The sequence below is a fragment of the Perca flavescens genome, chromosome 12 (assembly GCF_004354835.1).
Source record: "Perca flavescens isolate YP-PL-M2 chromosome 12, PFLA_1.0, whole genome shotgun sequence".
Lineage (NCBI taxonomy): Eukaryota > Metazoa > Chordata > Actinopteri > Perciformes > Percidae > Perca > Perca flavescens.
The window spans coordinates 22,129,996-22,148,952 of NC_041342.1; the positions used below are offsets into that span (position 1 = coordinate 22,129,996).

General features: G+C 42.1%; 2 protein-coding genes across 3 annotated transcripts; one reads left to right on the plus strand and one right to left on the minus strand.

Moving 5' to 3' along the window:
• The first annotated feature begins 263 nt into the window (after positions 1 to 263).
• LOC114565304 (uncharacterized) lies at positions 264 to 14,116 on the plus strand. 2 transcript variants are annotated; one of them, XM_028593262.1, is made up of 28 exons: positions 264 to 363; positions 527 to 643; positions 755 to 928; positions 1,027 to 1,231; positions 1,460 to 1,614; positions 1,690 to 1,802; positions 1,906 to 1,987; positions 2,156 to 2,293; positions 2,546 to 2,708; positions 2,850 to 2,965; positions 3,172 to 3,318; positions 3,833 to 3,949; positions 6,957 to 7,073; positions 7,170 to 7,328; positions 7,565 to 7,726; positions 8,217 to 8,379; positions 8,459 to 8,661; positions 8,972 to 9,064; positions 9,198 to 9,402; positions 9,982 to 10,169; positions 11,251 to 11,348; positions 11,850 to 12,034; positions 12,133 to 12,323; positions 12,479 to 12,647; positions 12,764 to 12,873; positions 13,012 to 13,137; positions 13,420 to 13,546; positions 13,668 to 14,116. In XM_028593262.1, the coding sequence occupies exons 1-28, from the start codon at positions 295 to 297 to the stop codon at positions 13,676 to 13,678; spliced, it is 3,903 nt and encodes a 1,300-aa protein (XP_028449063.1). In that variant the 5' UTR covers positions 264 to 294; the 3' UTR covers positions 13,679 to 14,116. The 2 variants fall into 2 exon arrangements, with proteins under 2 accessions (XP_028449063.1, XP_028449064.1); XM_028593263.1 differs by having other exon boundaries at positions 8,474 to 8,661.
• LOC114565305 (V-type proton ATPase subunit d 1) lies at positions 14,112 to 17,814 on the minus strand. The gene is made up of 8 exons (XM_028593264.1): positions 17,596 to 17,814; positions 16,853 to 17,024; positions 16,408 to 16,586; positions 15,376 to 15,455; positions 15,043 to 15,120; positions 14,773 to 14,949; positions 14,516 to 14,593; positions 14,112 to 14,302 (listed from the first exon to the last, which is right to left on the minus strand). Exons 1-8 carry the CDS (start codon positions 17,714 to 17,716, stop codon positions 14,129 to 14,131), a joined length of 1,059 nt encoding a protein of 352 aa, XP_028449065.1. The 5' UTR covers positions 17,717 to 17,814; the 3' UTR covers positions 14,112 to 14,128.
• Positions 17,815 to 18,957: the final 1,143 nt, after the last annotated feature.

An 18,957-nucleotide genomic window follows, 5' to 3' on the forward strand; every position in this document is an offset into this window, starting at 1 on the left:
CATTGTTGGTTGTCTCCCCAACTCTTGCAGAATCTCAAGTCTCCATGGTGATAGATGATACAGAGTTAAAGACTTCAGTGGCTCTTAAGAAAACTAAGGTGTGCAAATACATACATTTGTATACAATAAAATCCAATGGAATTCACATTTCCCTTGTAATACAAAGATGTAGCCTTGATCTATTTTCATCTATTTTATTTGTGTTTTCAGGATATAATTGAAGCATCGCTCAATCTAAACCACTCTTTGCCCCTATTGAAAAAGCTGGGTCTCCCTGTTAATGCTGCATTGACAATGAATTCTGGGATTCATGGCAATGGCTCATACTATTACCTACTACACAGCAGTACAGGAAGCCAAAGGGTAGTAGGCAACACTGTATAAAACATCTTCTCGGAATGAAATGCTCTTTTTAAGTCACACAAGCCTGAAGTCTAGGATGATATACTGTTTATGCATTTATAACCATACCAACCTTCTACTGTATGTAACAGCTGCTGCAGTTGATACTCAGAATGTTTTACAGCTAACTCAAGAGATGACGGTTTCAAAGATGTCCGAAACAGTCAGAGTGAAGATTCATTTTAGACACACAGTGAATTATCTAAAGAAACTGGGAGTCCCTGCAAACAACAGCATCCAGGTTAGAATCCATCAAGCATTAAGAACTGACAGTTGATTGGCCTAAACAGTGCACTTTAATGAAGGTCTACAATCTCTCAGATGCTTGATGTCACAGTGACTGTGTGTGCAGGTAGAGCTCGGCTCCGCTGAGGGGAAGGCCTTGACATTACAGTCCCAGTTTGGAGATCAGCAGGCGGGAGTGAGACTTAAGATGAAATATCTCCTGACGACCAAAGAGATCAGAGGAACCATGTGGCACAGCTGGCTGTGGCTACAGGAGCGAGGACTGCCACTCAATATAGAGGTATTGTAATGTTTTGCTTCTTTGCATTATATTGGTTTATTGCACTGGTATTCATAAGCGTGGATACAAAAACTTCTCTTTTTATTTTCTTCTCCAAGGGCCTGTGTTCCATCCAGGGAGTCTTTTCTCAGCTTCAGTCCAGGGCTCGGCTCACTGTGGACAGACACAAGCTGCTCGCCTCTGGCTTGAATATCAGTGTGGCCGATGGACGTCTAGCGCTGCTGCTCTCCTACTCTCCACCAGCTTCTAATCAGACAGGGACACAGCACAGTCTGGACACTACCCTGACCGCTCAGTTCAAAGGTCAGATTGTATTAAAAACTGGATTTCATATTTGTGTTTTAATGTTGTTTTCTGAAGTTTGGGATGAGTAAATGCTGCTTTGGTTGTTTTTCAGTACCTTTTTCAGTTTCTCTTTGCAAAAGAAAAAAAAATGGTTGGTTTAGACCATGTTTTCTCGTGATGGGTATGAGGGGCTATTTTAAGTATTATGGTGTTTATCTTTAAGAACAGTATTGATCTTCTCTGCAGGTCCTCTGCGGAGCGCTGCAGTAGACGTTCACTGTCAGGATTGGCGAGTCCGAGTGGTGGGGGACGTAGGAGGCTGGGGGGCACATGGAGGGTCCAAGGAGGCTAGAGTAACACTAAAACACACTGTGCAGGGACAAACTAGCCCTGCCTTACAGGTGAGAGTCACATCCAATTAAAATTCCCACAACTTTGCTTCTCTGTGCTAACCATCTCTGTGACTGTCGATGTAGGTGGAGGCCTGGGGAAGACTTACTGAGTCACAGCTGAGGTGCTCCATGGCTGTGAACCCTGAACTCAGCTCCTCACTGGCACTCATTATCCAGGGACACCATCTGCCTCATAGGTACACATACTAAAACCTCATCAATCACACTGCCGACATTTAGAAAGTCTTCTGTCAATCAAACACATGCACATACTATAAATGACGAGTTTCTTTTGTCCAGCAAGGACCTGATGGTGAAGGTGGTCCACAATATTCCCAGGATGTTGGTTTACCTGCCTTCTCAGCTCAATGTCCGCTCTCAGGTGGTTTCCTATTCTCAAAGGAGCTCTTATTATTAAATCCCAGTAAAACGAGAGTGACGTAACAGTGCTATGCAACATTTTTTTCTATGCATTTGTTCTAGTAATTAAATAGTTTTAGGGGCATGGTATGTCACAACAGGAGTCAACATCTCTCTTCCCTCTCTCCAGCTGAACCAGTCTCAGTCCAGTGTTGCAGGTTTGGTGGAGGTGTTGTCGGGCAGGAGGAGGCTGTGGGCTCTGGGGGACCTGGCAGCTATAGAGAGTGGATGGAGACAAGTTCTAGAGCTCAAACACTCATACCCACAGGTATTTCATAGCTAGCATATATCTTGACTATGAATATAGTAAATATATAGGCCTATATATTATATATTTACATTTAAAACTATTGGCAATATTGCACTTTAATTCTGGTGTCAAGGATGAACAAACACAATGGTCAGACCTAAAGAAAAGTGCACTTGATCAATCGTTAAAAGACATTTTTGTCTTTTCACACCCTGAACATCATGCCGTACCCACATCGATAATGTTTCAGTGATCGTCTTTGTTCTGTAGCTAAAGCCACTCCCCAGGACTGTCGCAGTGAGGACGGTGTATGAGGCCAGGAATTGGAGCTACCAAGTTCAACATGGAGCTGTGTGGGGTAGCCAGGAGTTGATCCTGTCTGGTCTCTACACTGCACCTCCAGCACTGGAGATGGGGAACCAGAGCCTGAAGGGTAAACTATTGCAGACCAACTCTGCAGAGCGTTACAACCACCACAGGGACGTTTGTCCATTTTTATCACATCTAACAGGATGCCTACATCTGGGTGGCTGACTACAGGTTGTTGATGTCTTTCTCTTGTTCTTGACTTCAGTTCAGATCAACTGCATTCCCCGTTGGACTAGTTTGGAGGTGACTCTCGAGCGTTCCTTATATGGCCGCCTGGACAGTGTTTTAGTGGGCTGGACGAGGCATGGCCGACTGGAGCAGGTCAGACTGTACAACGTGTGTCATGATCCTGAATATGCGAACAGCTTCATTCAAATTTTTTTGTCTACTTTTTTTGTCCACTAAGAAATGGTCATATTCAAAATATAATGACGTGCACCATGAATTGTGTCCAGTTTAATGTAAACACGTGTCTTGACGTTTTTATTAAAAGTCTCTTTTGCTTTCTGCGGTTTGTTTATCTCAAGGTCAGAGCTCTGAGCTGGTGGAGTCGATCAGAGGAGACAAATGAGACCAAACTGCAGCTGAAACAGCCCTTCTCGTCCACTCTCAGCCAGATGTCCCTTCACACACTGTCACACAGCTCACAGAAGGAACAGCGCAGCAGCCACCATGTATGCTACCACACATTTACCTCTTCATTTTACACTATTAAAATATGTGTGTGTGTGTGTGTGTGTGTGTGTGTGTGTGTGTGTGTGTGTGTGTGTGTGTGTGTGTGTGTGTGTGTGTGTGTGTGTGTGTGTATTTATCTCAGCTAGTCATTTGACCCATAAATGAGTCTCGCCATTTTTTGTCAATTGGACACAGCTCAGGCTCTCAAAACATTTGAAACAGTATTCTTTACCTCTATTTCTTTTAGCTGAAATGGAGCACATTTTTCAGCTTCTAATATTACAACCATTTAATGCGTAAATCACCAAATCACAGTTTCAATCTGTCAGGTTTTATTTTTTTGAACATGTTATACATATGTTTACTGCCTTGGACATCATGCATAATGTTGTTTACTGAAACTAAACTAAATTTAGAATATTTCTGATAATTTTGCATAGTGTAATGTGTAATTTAATTTGAGTTTTATTTATACATTTATTAATATTATTATAATGTTTTTTTATTGTGCAGACCCATCTGTCATGGGACAGCACCACAGTCCCTGTCAATATCTCTATCAGTCTGAACAAACAGTGGCAGAACAACTCCAGCAGGGGGCAGGCGTGTGCTCTATTCTCAACGCAACAGGTTGGTGGACTCTCTTCAAATTTAAAACTCCTCATACTGTATGTCTTGTATACTTGTGTATAATAAGTCTTTATTGAGTGTGCAATTACTTAATTATATATATATTTCTTCTCTCAATGTTTTTTCAAGGTGTTATTGGCATGACATTTGTGTTTTTTTACTGTAATCTAGCTACGGTATGTAAGGTTTGTGATTAAGCAATTACATTTCTTTAATAGCACTCTTATTATATTATGATATACATATACAGTGAGGAAAATAAGTATTTGAACACCCTGCTATTTTGCAAGTTCTCCCACTTAGAAATCATGTAGGGGTCTGAAATTGTCATCGTAGGTGCATGTCCACTGTGAGAGACATAATCTAAAAAAAAAAAATCCAGAAATCACAATGTATGATTTTTTAACTATTTATTTGTATGATACAGCTGCAAATAAGTATTTGAACACCTGAGAAAATCAATGTTAACATTTGGTACAGTAGCCTTTGTTTGCAAGTACAGAGGTCAAACGTTTCCTGTAGTTTTTCACCAGGTTTGCACACACTGCAGGAGGGATTTTGGCCCACTCCTCCACACAGATCTTCTCTAGATCAGTCAGGTTTCTGGGCTGTCGCTGAGAAACACGGAGTTTGAGCTCCCTCCAAAGATTCTGTATTGGGTTTAGGTCTGGAGACTGGCTAGGCCACACCAGAACCTTGATATGCTTCTTACAGAGCCACTCCTTGGTTATCCTGGCTGTGTGCTTCGGGTCATTGTCATGTTGGAAGACCCAGCCTCGACCCATCTTCAATGCTCTAACTGAGTTAAGGAGGTTGTTCCCCAAAATCTCACAATACATGGCCCCGGTCATCCTCTCCTTAATACAGTGCAGTCGCCCTGTCCCATGTGCAGAAAACACCCCCAAAGCATGATGCTACCACCCCCATGCTTCACAGTAGGGATGGTGTTCTTGGGACGGTACTCATCATTCTTCTTCCTCCAAACACGGTAAGTGGAATTATGACCAAAAAGTTCTGTTTTGGTCTCATCTGACCACATGACTTTCTCCCATGACTCCTCTGGATCATCCAAATGGTCATTGGCAAACTTAAGACGGGCCTTGACATGTGCTGGTTTAAGCAGGGGAACCTTCCGTGCCATGCATGATTTCAAACCATGACGTCTTAGTGTATTACCAACAGTAACCTTGGAAACGGTGGTCCCAGGTCTTTTCAGGTCATTGACCAGCTCCTCCCGTGTAGTTCTGGGCTGATTTCTCACCTTTCTTAGGATCATTGAGACCCCACGAGGTGAGATCTTGCATGGAGCCCCAGTCCGAGGGAGATTGACAGTCATGTTTAGCTTCTTCCATTTTCTAATGATTACTCCCAAGTGGACCTTTTTTCACCAAGCTGCTTGGCAATTTACCCGTAGCCCTTTCCAGCCTAGTGGAGGTGTACAATTTTGTCTCTAGTGTCTTTGGACAGCTTTTTGGTCTTGGCCATGTTAGTAGTTGGATTCTTACTGATTGTATGGGGTGGACAGGTGTCTTTATGCAGCTAACAACCTCAAACAGGTGCATCTAATTTAGGATAATAAATGGAGTGGAGGTGGACATTATATAGGCAGACTAACAGGTCTTTGAGGGTCAGAATTCTAGCTGATAGACAGGTGTTCAAATACTTATTTGCAGCTGTATCATACAAATAAATAGTTAAGTCTATGTCTCTCACAGTGGACATGCACCTATGATGACAATTTCAGACCCCTCCATGATTTCCAAGTGGGAGAACTTGCAAAATAGCAGGGTGTTCAAATACTTATTTTCCTCACTGTATATGATATAAGAGGAAGTGCCCCCCATCTCTATCTCACCTTGCGTGCAGTGACCACAGACTCTTTCCTCTGTTGGTAGCCAGGACTTCTTGTGTCGTCCTTTCTCTGTGGCTAGACCGTGGTCACTGCATCTGTATTTGGTCAGGATCTGTCTCTGCTTTGTATCTTTGACAGTAAAGAGATAATCTCCAAATTTATATTCATGGTTTAGGGCCAGATAGCAATTCAGTTTGTTTTGAGTCTTGGTTTGATTCATCCAATGTTTCAGATATGCATCTTTTGTTAATCTGATTAGTGGTTGGAAAGCAGTGCTGGTCTGAGGTTGAACAGTATTGGGTGTTATTCGATCATTAAGTCTCAGGACCAGCTGATAGAAGGGACTAATTTGGGCTCAGCTCCTGGGTTTGTAGTGCCTGAAATTTTAGGGTGTCTTGGGGGCTCAATTTGAGATGTAACCAAAATGTAAGTGTCCTTTTCTTAATGTTAATAATCATGGGGTAGCGGCCTAATTCTGTGATGCATTGGTTGGTGTTTTCCTTCGGGTGTTCAATATGGACCAAATGGACAGAATTCTGCATGCAGCGCCTCTATGGGATGCTTGTCCCATCTAGAGTGGTCCTGATGGCTAAGTGGTCCCCAAACTTCACTACAATAAAGGGTGATAGGTTGGATTGCACTGTTACACATTTGAGTGTAAATTCTAATTGCTGTCTACTTTATAAAATGTTCTTCTAATTGCATAGCATGTGTTATATCCTTTTTGTTTCACTGCCAGACCAAAGTTCCCTAAGGCACTGATTTTAAGTCCCATCATCATAATACAGGGTGTGATCTAGAGGAGTGTTTCTTAATTTGAATTAAAATTTGGTTTTCTGAGATCTGGGCTCCTGTTAGAAGATCCTGATTTTAGATTTGTTAAAGTTGACTGTTGGGGCCTAGTTCTGACCGTACTGCTCCTGGAGGTCCAAGAGCTGCTGTAGTCGTTAATGTGTGCGTGACAGCAACAAAGGATCATCAACATAACGCATAAATTTAACTTCCTTATTGTTAAGGGTAAGGCCAATGTAGATGTTAAATAGAGTTTGAAACAAGCTGTTGCCCTGAAAGACACCTCTCCCTTGAGTGAAGAGGTCTTATTACTGACATTCATTGTATCTGTGTGTGTGCGCGTGTATGCGTGTGTGCGTGTAGATGTCAGTGTCTTCTGTCAAAGGTTGTGTGTCAGTGGGTCAGGAGGGAAACTTGTATTCACAGAATGCAGAGCTGAGATGGGACAACAGGAGCATCAAGCAAAACATGAAGTACCAGGTACTCTGAAAGCTAAAACCTTTTAATTGCTAGGACGTACTCTCTCTTCATGTGATTGCAGATGGCTGATGTTTGTGTTTTCTGTGTTGTTCCTAGAGAGGTCCACGGGGAATGCACAGCCTTCAGATGAATGTTGGCCTAGACAAAGTGTCTCCTGCACCCTGTCCGTCACACACACTCCTGACTAAGATTCAGACCAACTTCAGGGATCGCCTGGAGCACACAGTGCTGCTTGGCCTCTGCCCCCCACAGCCAGTGAGTTCACACATCTGCATCTTTTATTTCTCACTGCTTTCATTCTCATGCAATGATTTATAGTTTGGGGTTTCAGTTTGGTGTGTAGTTGTACCGTGATAAACGTGCACAGTCCCTGGGGGAAAGTATTTTTCACAATATACGTGAATGTCTTGTTATGTATTCCAACTTTCAGGATGCTGCTGTGCTTATTTCTTTTCTTCAGCTGTTGTTTTTTCTCACTGTGTGTTTCTCAGACTTTGTCGTGGTCAGGATCCCACAGAGTGAACTCAGGAGAGGAGCTGTTTTACACACAGTCTCGTCTATCGGTGACAGGACGGCCCCACCAGTGCAGCCTCACCTTCGCCTTGATCAACTCCTCTACTGCTCAGGGCTCCAACATGTCTCTGTTCTCTGAGGTGAACAACCCTCTGGGGATTAATTACCAATAATGTGTCTCAGTTATAACTTTAGTTAAACATGGCATGTCATGTCACTTTTATATTATTGGGTATGATGGTTTTATTACATTGCGTGCCAGGACTTTATCGTAATATGGCATTATCAGAATTGGATTAAATAGCACTCTGTACACATGTGGCTGTTATCGCGGCTTCTCTGTGTGTGAGCATTTGTATTTCTGTCTTTGTGAGGACCAATTTAAGTTTGCAGTCTGGAGTTGGGAGGACACTTTTGGAAAATAAAGAGTCGATCCTTACTCTTCAAAGGTTAACATAAGAAGTTAACATTTCTAGAGGTAGGTGAGAGGGTTGATACCACTCTCATGTTTAGCTTAGCATGAAGACTGGGAACAGGGGGAACCAGCTAGCCTGGCTGTGTCCAAAAGGAACAAAATCCACAAACGTGTGTGTGTGTGTGTGTGTATGTGTGTGTGTGTACACTTCATAGTCTAGGATTGGTAATTGGAGTGTGGAGGTGGGGAGCAGTGCCCTGTGGTGGCCCCAGGGGTCTGGTCTCCAGGTGCAGGCCAGACTGGACCGCAGAGAGAAGATCTGGCTGAACTGGACGGCAGAGGGACGATGTCTTCAGACCACAGCAGGTTACACAAACGGTAAATACAGAATTATGTCTCCTAAACTTCCCCAAAAAAAATGACAAAAATATTAAAACTAGGATTATGAAGAATTCAGTCTGTTCGTGTCCAGGTCCGGGTCTGAACGAGGACGTCACTGTGGTGGCATGTGTGGGAACAAATCGGAGTTTGATGCTGGATGTGCAGAAAAGAGACAGCAGCAGCAAACCTGAAACTCTGGGCAGTGTGTCTGTGGGATCAGCCAATCAGAAGCTGATGCTGAGAGCAAATGGCTGTTTGGAAAGTCTAACTGCATTGGAGGTATCACCAAGGGACACCCATATATAGAGGTTTACTCCTCGACGCAGCGGGCTGGGGTTCGATTCCGACCTGCAGCCGTTTGCTGCATGTCATCCCCCCTCTCTCTCTCTCTCTCTCTCTCTCTCTCTCTCTCTCTCTCTCTCTCTCTCTCTCTCTCTCTCTCTCTCTCTCTCTCTCTCTCTCCTTTCATTTCTTCAGCTGTCCTTTCAATAAAGGCCTAAAAATGCCCCAAAAAAATCTTTAAAAAAGTTGCCACATTTTTACATTAAAGCATGGCACCTTGAAATACTGTATGTTGTTGTTTTCACAGGCACGGATTCAATACTTGAGCTGTCAGTTACAGAATAAGCTGCTGGAGCGAATCAAGACATTACAGTACCACCTTGTTGAATTCAGACATCAGGTAATCAAACTACTGGATACTACAGAATACTTAAATATTTAGTGGTTTAAGCTCAGCCAATACTGTAGGGATCTAACTTTAAGGCTTAAATGTGCTTTTCTTATGTGGCTTGTCTTTATAACCTTCTCTGCAGTCCAGGGACAGTGAGTTGCTCCAGGAGCTGAGCGCTGTACCCCTTCGTGTTTCCCAGCGAGCAGAGGCTCTGCTGGAGCACAAAGACGGAGGTTTGTTGGCTCTGTGGCAGAGCGGCCCCATGCGTCGCATTGTGGCCGACAGCCTGCCTCGCTTTCTCAGTCTGCTGCAGCACGCCTCTCTGCTGGGACAACAGGAGCTGAGGAGTGAGTCCAGAGAGATGTCGCTAATCACTCATGTCGGCCGCTGCCTTGACCGGCAAAGCAATCAGAAATCTTGATGAGGTCACTGAAAGAAAAGGGTAGAATCAGAAAGCAGATATAGAAGATGGCACCATCTCCTACTGTCTTGTTTGGCCAATACCTTTATTTCTAATTTCACAAAAAAACTTCTTGAAAATAACTTGATTACAGATGTCTGTCTGTTAGGTCCACAGGCACATGAGCTACAATGACAGAATGATGTATTGTGGTTGTGTATGCACAGTAAATTTGGTTGCTCTAATAGACATGCCCTTAAGTTTTTTTCCTCACAGGCAGAAATCTAATTTCTTCAAGACTCAAAACTAATCCTCTCTTCCTTTAAGTCATTATCTGATGCATGAAAAGCATCTCTTCTGTCTCATGTTATTTATTTATTTTCCTACACAATCACAGACTTTTTGTTTACTCACTTCTTGTGAGTCTCGTAACTTCAATGTGAGAAAAACTTTTATGTGCTGTTGCTCTCATAACAGAGCCATCTTAATGCACAAAGTGTGAAAAAGTGTTGTGCTCCATCCTCAGGGCCCCTAGCCACTCTGGCAGGTGTGTACCAAGATGTGAAGGGCCAGAGGCTGGAGGCGTTGTTGAGGGAGGCTGTTTCTTTGTGGACTGACCAGTTGGTGGAGGTCCTACCTGTGCTGATGGAGAACCCTCAGCTGAGGCCACTGGCTCAGGCCAGTGTTGCCACGCTCAGCGTCGCCCTGGATGTGGTGAGAAAGCTGACACGCTGCTGCCTTTTTCTTTTGTGTTAGACAATAGGTAGTCTATATCCACAACGTTCCACTTCCAGGATTGCTCCGTTGCTGCTGGGAATTCCGCCGGATCACATTCTTTTCGGCCGGATATCCGTTACCTTCCGCTTTCTTTGTGTTGGAATTTTAAATTCCGGTCGATATATGAGGTCTATGGTTAACTGCTCCCAAGATCTCTGCAGGGTAAATCCAGACAGCTAGCTAGACTATGTGTCTGGGTCGTCTCCAACCTGAGTTTTCTGTTGCACGACTTAAACTACTTTTGAATGTACATATGTTCCACCAAAATAAGTTCCTTCCCGAGGCTATTTTGCAGTGGAACCGCGGTTCCGTGCGGAGCTTAGCGCCGCCCAAGACGATTATGATTGGTTTAAAGAAATGTCAATAAACCAGAGCACGTTTGTTTCCCATCCCGGAATGCTGTGTGGACTAGCCAGACCCTCCTCTGCAACGCTGCGGAGGAAGGTCTGGCAATTATTATTATTATTATTATTATTAGTAGTAGTAGTAGTAGAAGTAGTAGTAGTAGTAGTAATTTCTCTTCGGCTAATTTAAAGCACATTGTAGATATTTTTACAGTGTGTGCATGTCTAATTCTGTATCATTGAGTGTGTTTACATGCATACTAGTATCCCAGTTGGGTTTTTGGAGTATCCTGTTTATGTTTACTGCATGTAAATATCCTGGTTTCAAATTGTGGATGAGCTCTTATTCTGGATTTAATAAAACCTGGACAGAAGCTGCTGTTTCTGATCATTCTCTTCTATGTGTTCAGGTGCAGAATTGACTCAAGTTACGTAGTAATTAGTCAGTAAAACATGAAATATGATGATAAACGTGTAAAATGTACAGTAATTATCACCAACATGCTGGAAAAAAAGAAAGTCTGACTTTGGACATGCAGAGTAGACGGAGAGGCAGTAATGTTGAGGTAACTCAGACAAGACAAATCCAAGATAAGACTCAAACCCGGCATACTAATATGCATGCAAACACACTCATTAGTGTGTATTTCTGGTTGGTGTTCTGTGTGCACCAGGCAGGACAGCATACCTACCACTGGGCGGAGACCAGGTTGGCAATGGCTCTGTCTGGAATCAGGAAACGACTGGCCTCTGTCTACAAATTCTCCCCCAGGTACTGCACATGTCTGAGACACATGAAGACAAACTCTCTCCAACCCTTTTTTTCATTCGTTTATTCATTCTTTCATTCTTTCATTCACTGAATTACGTAAAGATGTCAGAGGAGGGACAAATCCTTCATTGTATAATAGTATGCCAATCCCTCCCATAAGAACAAAGGTCACAGGGTATCTCGGTAACACCTGGGCTCACTTTGGTTGAGGCATGCAGGGTTTTTGGATGTTACAGTGGCTTGAAAAAGTATTCATACCCCTTGAACTTTTCCACATTTTGTCACATTACAACCACAAATGTAAATGTATTTCATTGGGATTTTATGTGATAGACCAACACAAAGTGGCACATAATTGTGAAGTGGAAGAAAAATTATACATGGTTTTAAAATGTTTTTTTCAAATAAAAAACTGAAAAGTGTGGCGTGCGGAACAAAAGAAATGTAAGAAAATTAGTCCAGTAAGATATTATGAATCGTGTGTGTTCTTGGTTTTTGAAGTGAGTGTTTAGTGGTTGCATCATTGCCGCTGCCACCGCTGCCATGGTCCAGGGTATCCGAGGCTGGACTGGTGGAGATCCTTCTGGAAGAGTGGCTCCTGAGGCCCCTGCTGACCCTCACCTCCGTCAGGCCCACAGCTGAGCTTTATCGCCTTAAGAGGAAGATCATGGACAGCCCATTTATACGTAAGACTACCGTTTTCTAGCAATATACGTACAGTATAATGCAACTTTACTGGAGGACTTAATCAAGGTTGCAATGCTGTCTTCTTTCTCTCTCGAAGACCAAGCTCTGTTGGTGGCAGATCAGTTTGTGGTGACATTTGACGGTCACCTGTATGAGCTCCCGGTCTCCTGCCCACTGCTCCTCGCTCAAGACGTCAGCGCTGAGAGTTCATTCACGCTGCTGCGCACTTCAGACTTCCTTCTGTTAGAAATGAATAACAGCACAGTCAACATTCAGCCAAATGGACAGGTATGTGTTAATGTAGGTGAAAACGTGGCTGGTGTAAATTAAGAGAGTAGAATGTTGTGATTTCCAGCAGCAGACCAGTCAGAGAACAAAATGAACACTGCTGCAGTAAATGGCTTCTCTCAACGTGTTTGAAGAAATATATATTTGTGTCACAGGTGAAGGCCAACTGCAACAATGCTGTAACACACGCGTTCCACAGTGACAGTGGAGTGGCTGTCAGGAGAGGGTCAAACATTGTGCAGGTGTCCAATCAGAATGGCGTGTCAGTGTCATGTGAACTCTCGCTTGAGGTGTGCAGCTTCACTCTCGATGGATGGTTGCATGGTAGGAATAAAACTGAAGATTTAACACGAGTTAGAGAATAAACAAGTCCATGGTCATAAGTGTTGATCCTTAGTATTGGTAACGACATGTTTTTTTTTTTTTTTTTATCTACACAGGCACGTCAATTGGTCTGTTGGGAACTAATGACAATGAAGCAGGGAACGATTTTCCTTTGCCTGATGGATCTCAGGCTGAAAATTTGGAGGAATTTTTCTATAGTTGGCAGGTAGGACAGGTGACAGTGGCAGTGTTTGTATATCAAGAAGAAAATCCTAAAATCTTCTGTCTGCATATTCATGTTGGCAGAGTTTTGTCGACAAAAAATTATCCATTTCTCACCTGCAGTTTGATCATTTGTCTTCAGATGAAACCGGAGTGTATTAAATCGCCAGGTGTAACAGAGCACTCTCCGAAAGCAGCCACAAGCCCTGTAAGCTGTGACTTCCTGTTTTCCTCTCCTGATTCTCCGCTGAGTTCCTGTTTCAGGGTGGTGAGTAGAAAAACACCTGACCTGTGCCAATGAACAATTTTGTACCTAGCGTTACGTAATTCATGAGCTTCTAAGACATTATAAAAACATGTATCTGGCTCGGCGCCCACCAGACAGCCTTGTCCTAATTGATTTCCATGGCCAAGATAAGATAAGAAATTCATTAGCTGGATGTGATGAGAAACGTTTTCAAAAACATACATGACCTTCTGCACTCATAAATTTCCCTCATGGATTAGATGAAGCAAAACCTTCTTTTTTACAATATTTTTTTGTTGCCAGGTGGATCCTGGTCAGTTCTTGTTGGTGTGTGAGTTGAGCTCCTCCAGAGCACCGTGTAGATTAGCATCTGCTTTTGTTCATCTCTGCAAGCAGAACTACATACCTCTGGACGTCCCTGTCCAGTGCTGTAAGTTTAGCCATTACATAACCAAGGAAGGCATGCATGTTTAGACTCATACTGTGTTCTGATCTATGATACTGTAGTGTCATGATATTTTAGATGTTTTACAATTTTCTTTTTGTTTTAGTGAAAGTATGAAGGGAAGACAAGCTGATGAAGAGCAAAGATGTGTGATATATGCCCTGTTAGCTGCTAAAACTGACACATTTACACTTTTATACCACTTATATTTTGTATTGCATTTTGTACTCTATTGTATAGTTACACATTGTTATACCTCATTTAATGTACACCTTGGCCCTGTTTATACATGCAGATATTGTGCCAGCAATGTGAATGTGAACACGCTAACTATAGCAAGTAGTTTATTCTTAATCATAAGGCCTCATTTTTGTATTTTCTGTGCTCTGTAGTGCAAACACTGAAAATATTTGTGACTGACTTTAGCGCAACCCTAGTAACTAATCCTCACAACCAAACTTGGATCATAAAGAGATCAACAAATGTGTTTTTCATAAAGTGCATTTATTACCTTGTTGTATACAACTGTATGTTAAATATAGGTATGTATTTGTCTTTATTGATCAGTTAAGTTGTTCCCTGGAAGATGGGTATGTAGTTGTGTATCTTGGACTTCTGTCTCTGTGTGACACACTCAGCGATCCAGACAATGTTGCGACTCTCCTGCTCCTTCAGTTTGATGTAGGAGTAAAATACTCCGAAATGGAACTGCTGCAGGAAAGCAAGTGTGTTCAGCTTCACCTGAGAAAAGATTAAGGATGAAAGTTGAAGCCGCTCAGAAAGACAGGTTTACATACAATTATGATAAAACAGTTTACACATGAATCATGTTTAGAATATGTTTGCATTGTGTTTGCACTGTTTGCTGTTTTAGCTCTTCAGAAATGTAAAAAAAAACAATCCACCCACTGGTTGACTTACTAATTGTACTTTTAACTTTTAAGTTTACAGTACCTCTTGTTCAAAGAATCTGTCTTCCAGAGTCTTAAAACCTGATCCTGGCTCAGGGTCATCAAAAATGATTTTATATGCCTGCAGGGAGGTTAAATTATATGTTAACCACATGCACAGTATGACTTAAGTTAAAGTTTATAAGTTTATAAAGTTTATACTGTTTATTGATCCCCAGTGGGGAAATTACAATTACATTACAATTACTGCAGTTACAATTAACTGCAGTAATGACACAGCAGCCATGCGATTAGACTCACTGGGTAACAGTTTGCCACTGCTTTGACCTGCTCGTGGTCCTCTGCCCTGGCCAGCAGGCACAGCCCTTCAGGGTAAAGTTTACCACAAGATGGATACAATGCACTCCTGTCTGTACAGCTGAGATCTGTCCCGAAGGAGTTCACTGTAATGATGAAGGCCCGTCTATCTGCCTCAAACTGCAGCACACATACACACAGAGCTTTTTCACAAAATTATCCTATATAGTATGTAAAACAACAAATTCAGCCCAGTGGAAAGTGTCACAATACCTCGAGGACAGGACACATGATATCTTTTGTATCACCACCAATGGTCTTGCAGAAAGAGTGGAAAGACTCTAAATAGGCCTTTGAAGAAAAAACATATTGATCATACCATGAAAAGGGCTTTAGGGTCTGTCACATTGGTTAAAACCCCTAACCTCAACCAAAGAGGGAAAGACTTGTGTCACAGTAGTAAACTCTACAGTCCAGAATGTATGAGCTCACACACACTCACACACACACACACACACACACACACTCTAACTCACACGCACGCACTAACACAGGCATCATGGTAAATTATGATAGTCATGCCATCTTATGTCACCCTGTAGTCACCTTAAACAGTTTGCTTCTGAGGATCTCCGCTTCCATTTCATCCAGGTTGCTCTCAGACACGGCATCCTGGAAAAACTGAGCTAAGACACAACACAGTGGGCATTAGTCTGTATCATTAGTCTGATATTATATATAACTTTTCTTATTTACCAGAACTTCAATATGAATGATAAAAATAAAAACATGCAATGTAAGTCAAATATTCTGACTTACTAAAGGCCTGGACAGACAAGTTTTAAAATAACTTCTAATCGAAACTTAACTGACGGTAACTTGGCTATTTAAAATTGGCTTGTTTGTGCAGGATGTTGCACGCTCGTGACGGTTCTCCCTGACCAATCAGTGATGTACAGTGTTCACCTTCTAGTATCGGCTCAGCTCGATTGGAATCTTGACCGCGGTGGTACCACAAAAAAAGTACCAGGTACTACCAGAACTTCTGCTTATGGAAAACCAAAAAAGAACAAGTTGAGTTGAGTGGACCCGTGCCATACGATGAAGTGGGAATTCAAGTTAGAAAGCTTCTGAGAGAGTTTTTCCTCTTGGGGTACAACTCTGAGAACAAAATGCAAGGAGGGAAGTAAAAAGCCCAGGAAAATAGAAAGAAGCTCAGAGAGCTATTGTAGCTGACGAGCGCTAACCTGGTTGATTAGTATTTAGCGGGATAGCAGGCCAGTTACATTCAAGATTAAAAATACCAGCCCACAGCAGTGCAACAAGAAAGGATTCTAAGATTTGAGTTTGTAAGTTGACTAATCATTAGCATATTTTTTTCTCCATTTTTTTGTCTTTATTTTCCCTCACCAAGAGAAAATGGGTTTACAGAGATGTTTCCTCCCCACCATAAAAAAATCCACTCCCACTGTAAACAGGTTATGGTTAATTATCTCTAGTGACCTGCAATGACTTTGTGCATGAAGGGATATTACACAAACTCACACACCAAAAGATGGTCAACTTTAGTGTAGTATCAGTACTACACTAAAGTTGACCATCTTTTGGTGTTCAACACAGATTATCTGATGAATCTACCTAGTGGTGTGTCCACCAGTATGGCTGAGTAGAGCTCAGTTGGGGTACGAGCGATGCCCACTGCTGCCATTTGGTCAAAGGCTCCCAGTGGGTGACACCGCGGGAGGAGCTCAGCCACATCTCTCTGTTTCAGGGCCCCGGTGATCAGCATCACCACATTGTCAATCATGTAGCTGTAGCTGTAACACAGAACAGAGTAAATGGATTCACCTGCATGGCATTGTATATTACATCACCTTTATTTTTTAGAAACTATGAAACTGGTTGCACATACAGTAAGTTTAGTGAAATTAGATTTCTTTTAATGTAATGGACTGCTTTCATAATAGAGGGAAGAGCATGTATATTTACCTAAACATCAGTCTTTTGAAGATAAGCAAGAAAAATTGAAAGATACGGGAAATGTGACATTTGTATAATTTATAATATAGCACATGTAGCATACGTTATGTAGTCAAGGAAGGTAGATAGTGGAGGCAGGGCGTTGGAGCGAAGGCAGCTGAATTCAGTCAGCAGGTTCTCCCTCAGCTTGCTATCCACCATAGACACAGTCAGGTCCTCTTCAGACGAAGACAACATCTTACCGTAGTCTGTGCTCTGCAGATGCAGCTTCATGTCTGTGAAGAGTAGAGGGAAAACATTACATTACGTTTTCCCAAAGCCTCCTGTAAGGTTGCAGTCACAAAAAAACAGGAAGAGGTGAATCGCCTATATAATTCACACATGGCTATACTTGTTAAAGACATTACAGCTGATGATGACTAATTATATCACCGACAACACAAACACAGATGGTGTATAATAAATAAACTGCAATTTAAGAGTTTCAAACTAAACAAACTAACACGACTGATGAGTGGAAGAGTAAACAGTCCTGAAAAAAGATACAGTGCTGTAGTTCAAACGTTCATTTGTCGAATCTGCACTGACTTCAACTGTATACGTCTCTCAGAAAGGAATGCCTGGTTCTGGTTATCTCCTTGAAAAATGGGCTCAAGGTTAGATGAGTTGATCTCTGTTAACTCCACTGCAGCGGAAATCTTTAAAAAGATACAATTCTGGCACAGCTCGATTCGCATACTATGACGTTTTATGACATTTTTATGACAATAGCCTACTATGACTATGACTTCTTTTTTTTTTAACTAAAATCTTTCCAAAAATGACAGTGTGATACAATATTCCTACCTTCAAGTGTGTCACACTGGGCCAGATTGTGATAGTCTGTGCGAGTCAGGATTCCGGCCTTCATTCCGCGAACCAGACCCTCCAGATAACCGTGATTCACGTTGAAACTGAGCTCTGCCATGATGCCAAAATGAGCTATCAACAAGCCTGGGTGCAGTTGAAGTGATGTTTCACCGTCCAAATGTGTCTGTCTTTATTTTTTACAGTAACTTCTGCATTATTTCCTCTCTGACTAACATTCATGCAGTTATTTTCCCTTCCTCTTTGACACCAAGAAATTCCATAGCTGCCCTACAAGTTTTTGTGGTCTCAGTTCCTGCTCTCAAGTACATTCAGTCTGGCTACACGGGTTGATAGCTCTTTTTCTGTGTACTCTACTCTTTACCCTTTTTTTTTTTAAAATAGTACAGATCGACAGGAGGGTGGGGAGAGAGAGGGGGGGGTGACATTCAGCAAGGGCCACGGGTCAGATACAAATGCAGGCCGATGCCAAGGACTCACCTACATGGAGTCACCCCAGAAAAATTTCTCTTTTTAACAGACAGTAGATAAAAAGAGACCCCCAACTGCTTGGAGCGCCGACTGTGGCAGCCCCGTCGCTCTGACAACTCTCCATTAATGCATGTCTGTGGATCCTGTGGGTTTGCATGTGTGTGTATTTTAGGCCTATGTGAGTGATGTAACAACAACAGAGTGTAATAATAAGGGTTGTTCTTATCTTCTTAACAGCTCTCCGTCGTGAAAGGCTCACAATAGTTACAGTATGGGCAATCAATCTAAGTTTATACATTGTATACATTTTGCATGTGTGAGAATGAATCTGTGCAAAATCTGGCAGCAGAACACAGATAATGTGGTGTATCATATTCCCTGCAGACACATTAATGTGAGACATAATCACTGAACATTTCTTATGTACACTTCCCTAAATATGCATGACTATTTTTAATTTGAGCACTTAGTGTGACATAATCAGACACAGTACATGGATTCAGCTCTCTGTGATTATATTGGCTGCTCCATCATGGAGACATTACTGGAATTTTAAAATGACTTTTTTTATTAACACTTCACTCTTTGTTGTCTTAAACTCCTTTATGGTCATGGCTTTACATACTGAACATTTGATTAATCAATACATACAAGCTACTGTTATATATAATTAAGTGTGCATATTTTTGCAATCAGACACACTTCTCTTTCCACCAGAAGTGGAGCAGACAGTGTCCCAGACAAAGTAATACAGTACTGTATGTGTATTGCCAGGCAAGGATTTAAGAGATGCAAAACTGCTTTATTTTGGAATTCCCAAACTAACATCAACATGTGTGTATGCACATTCTTCATGGATACACAGTTGGC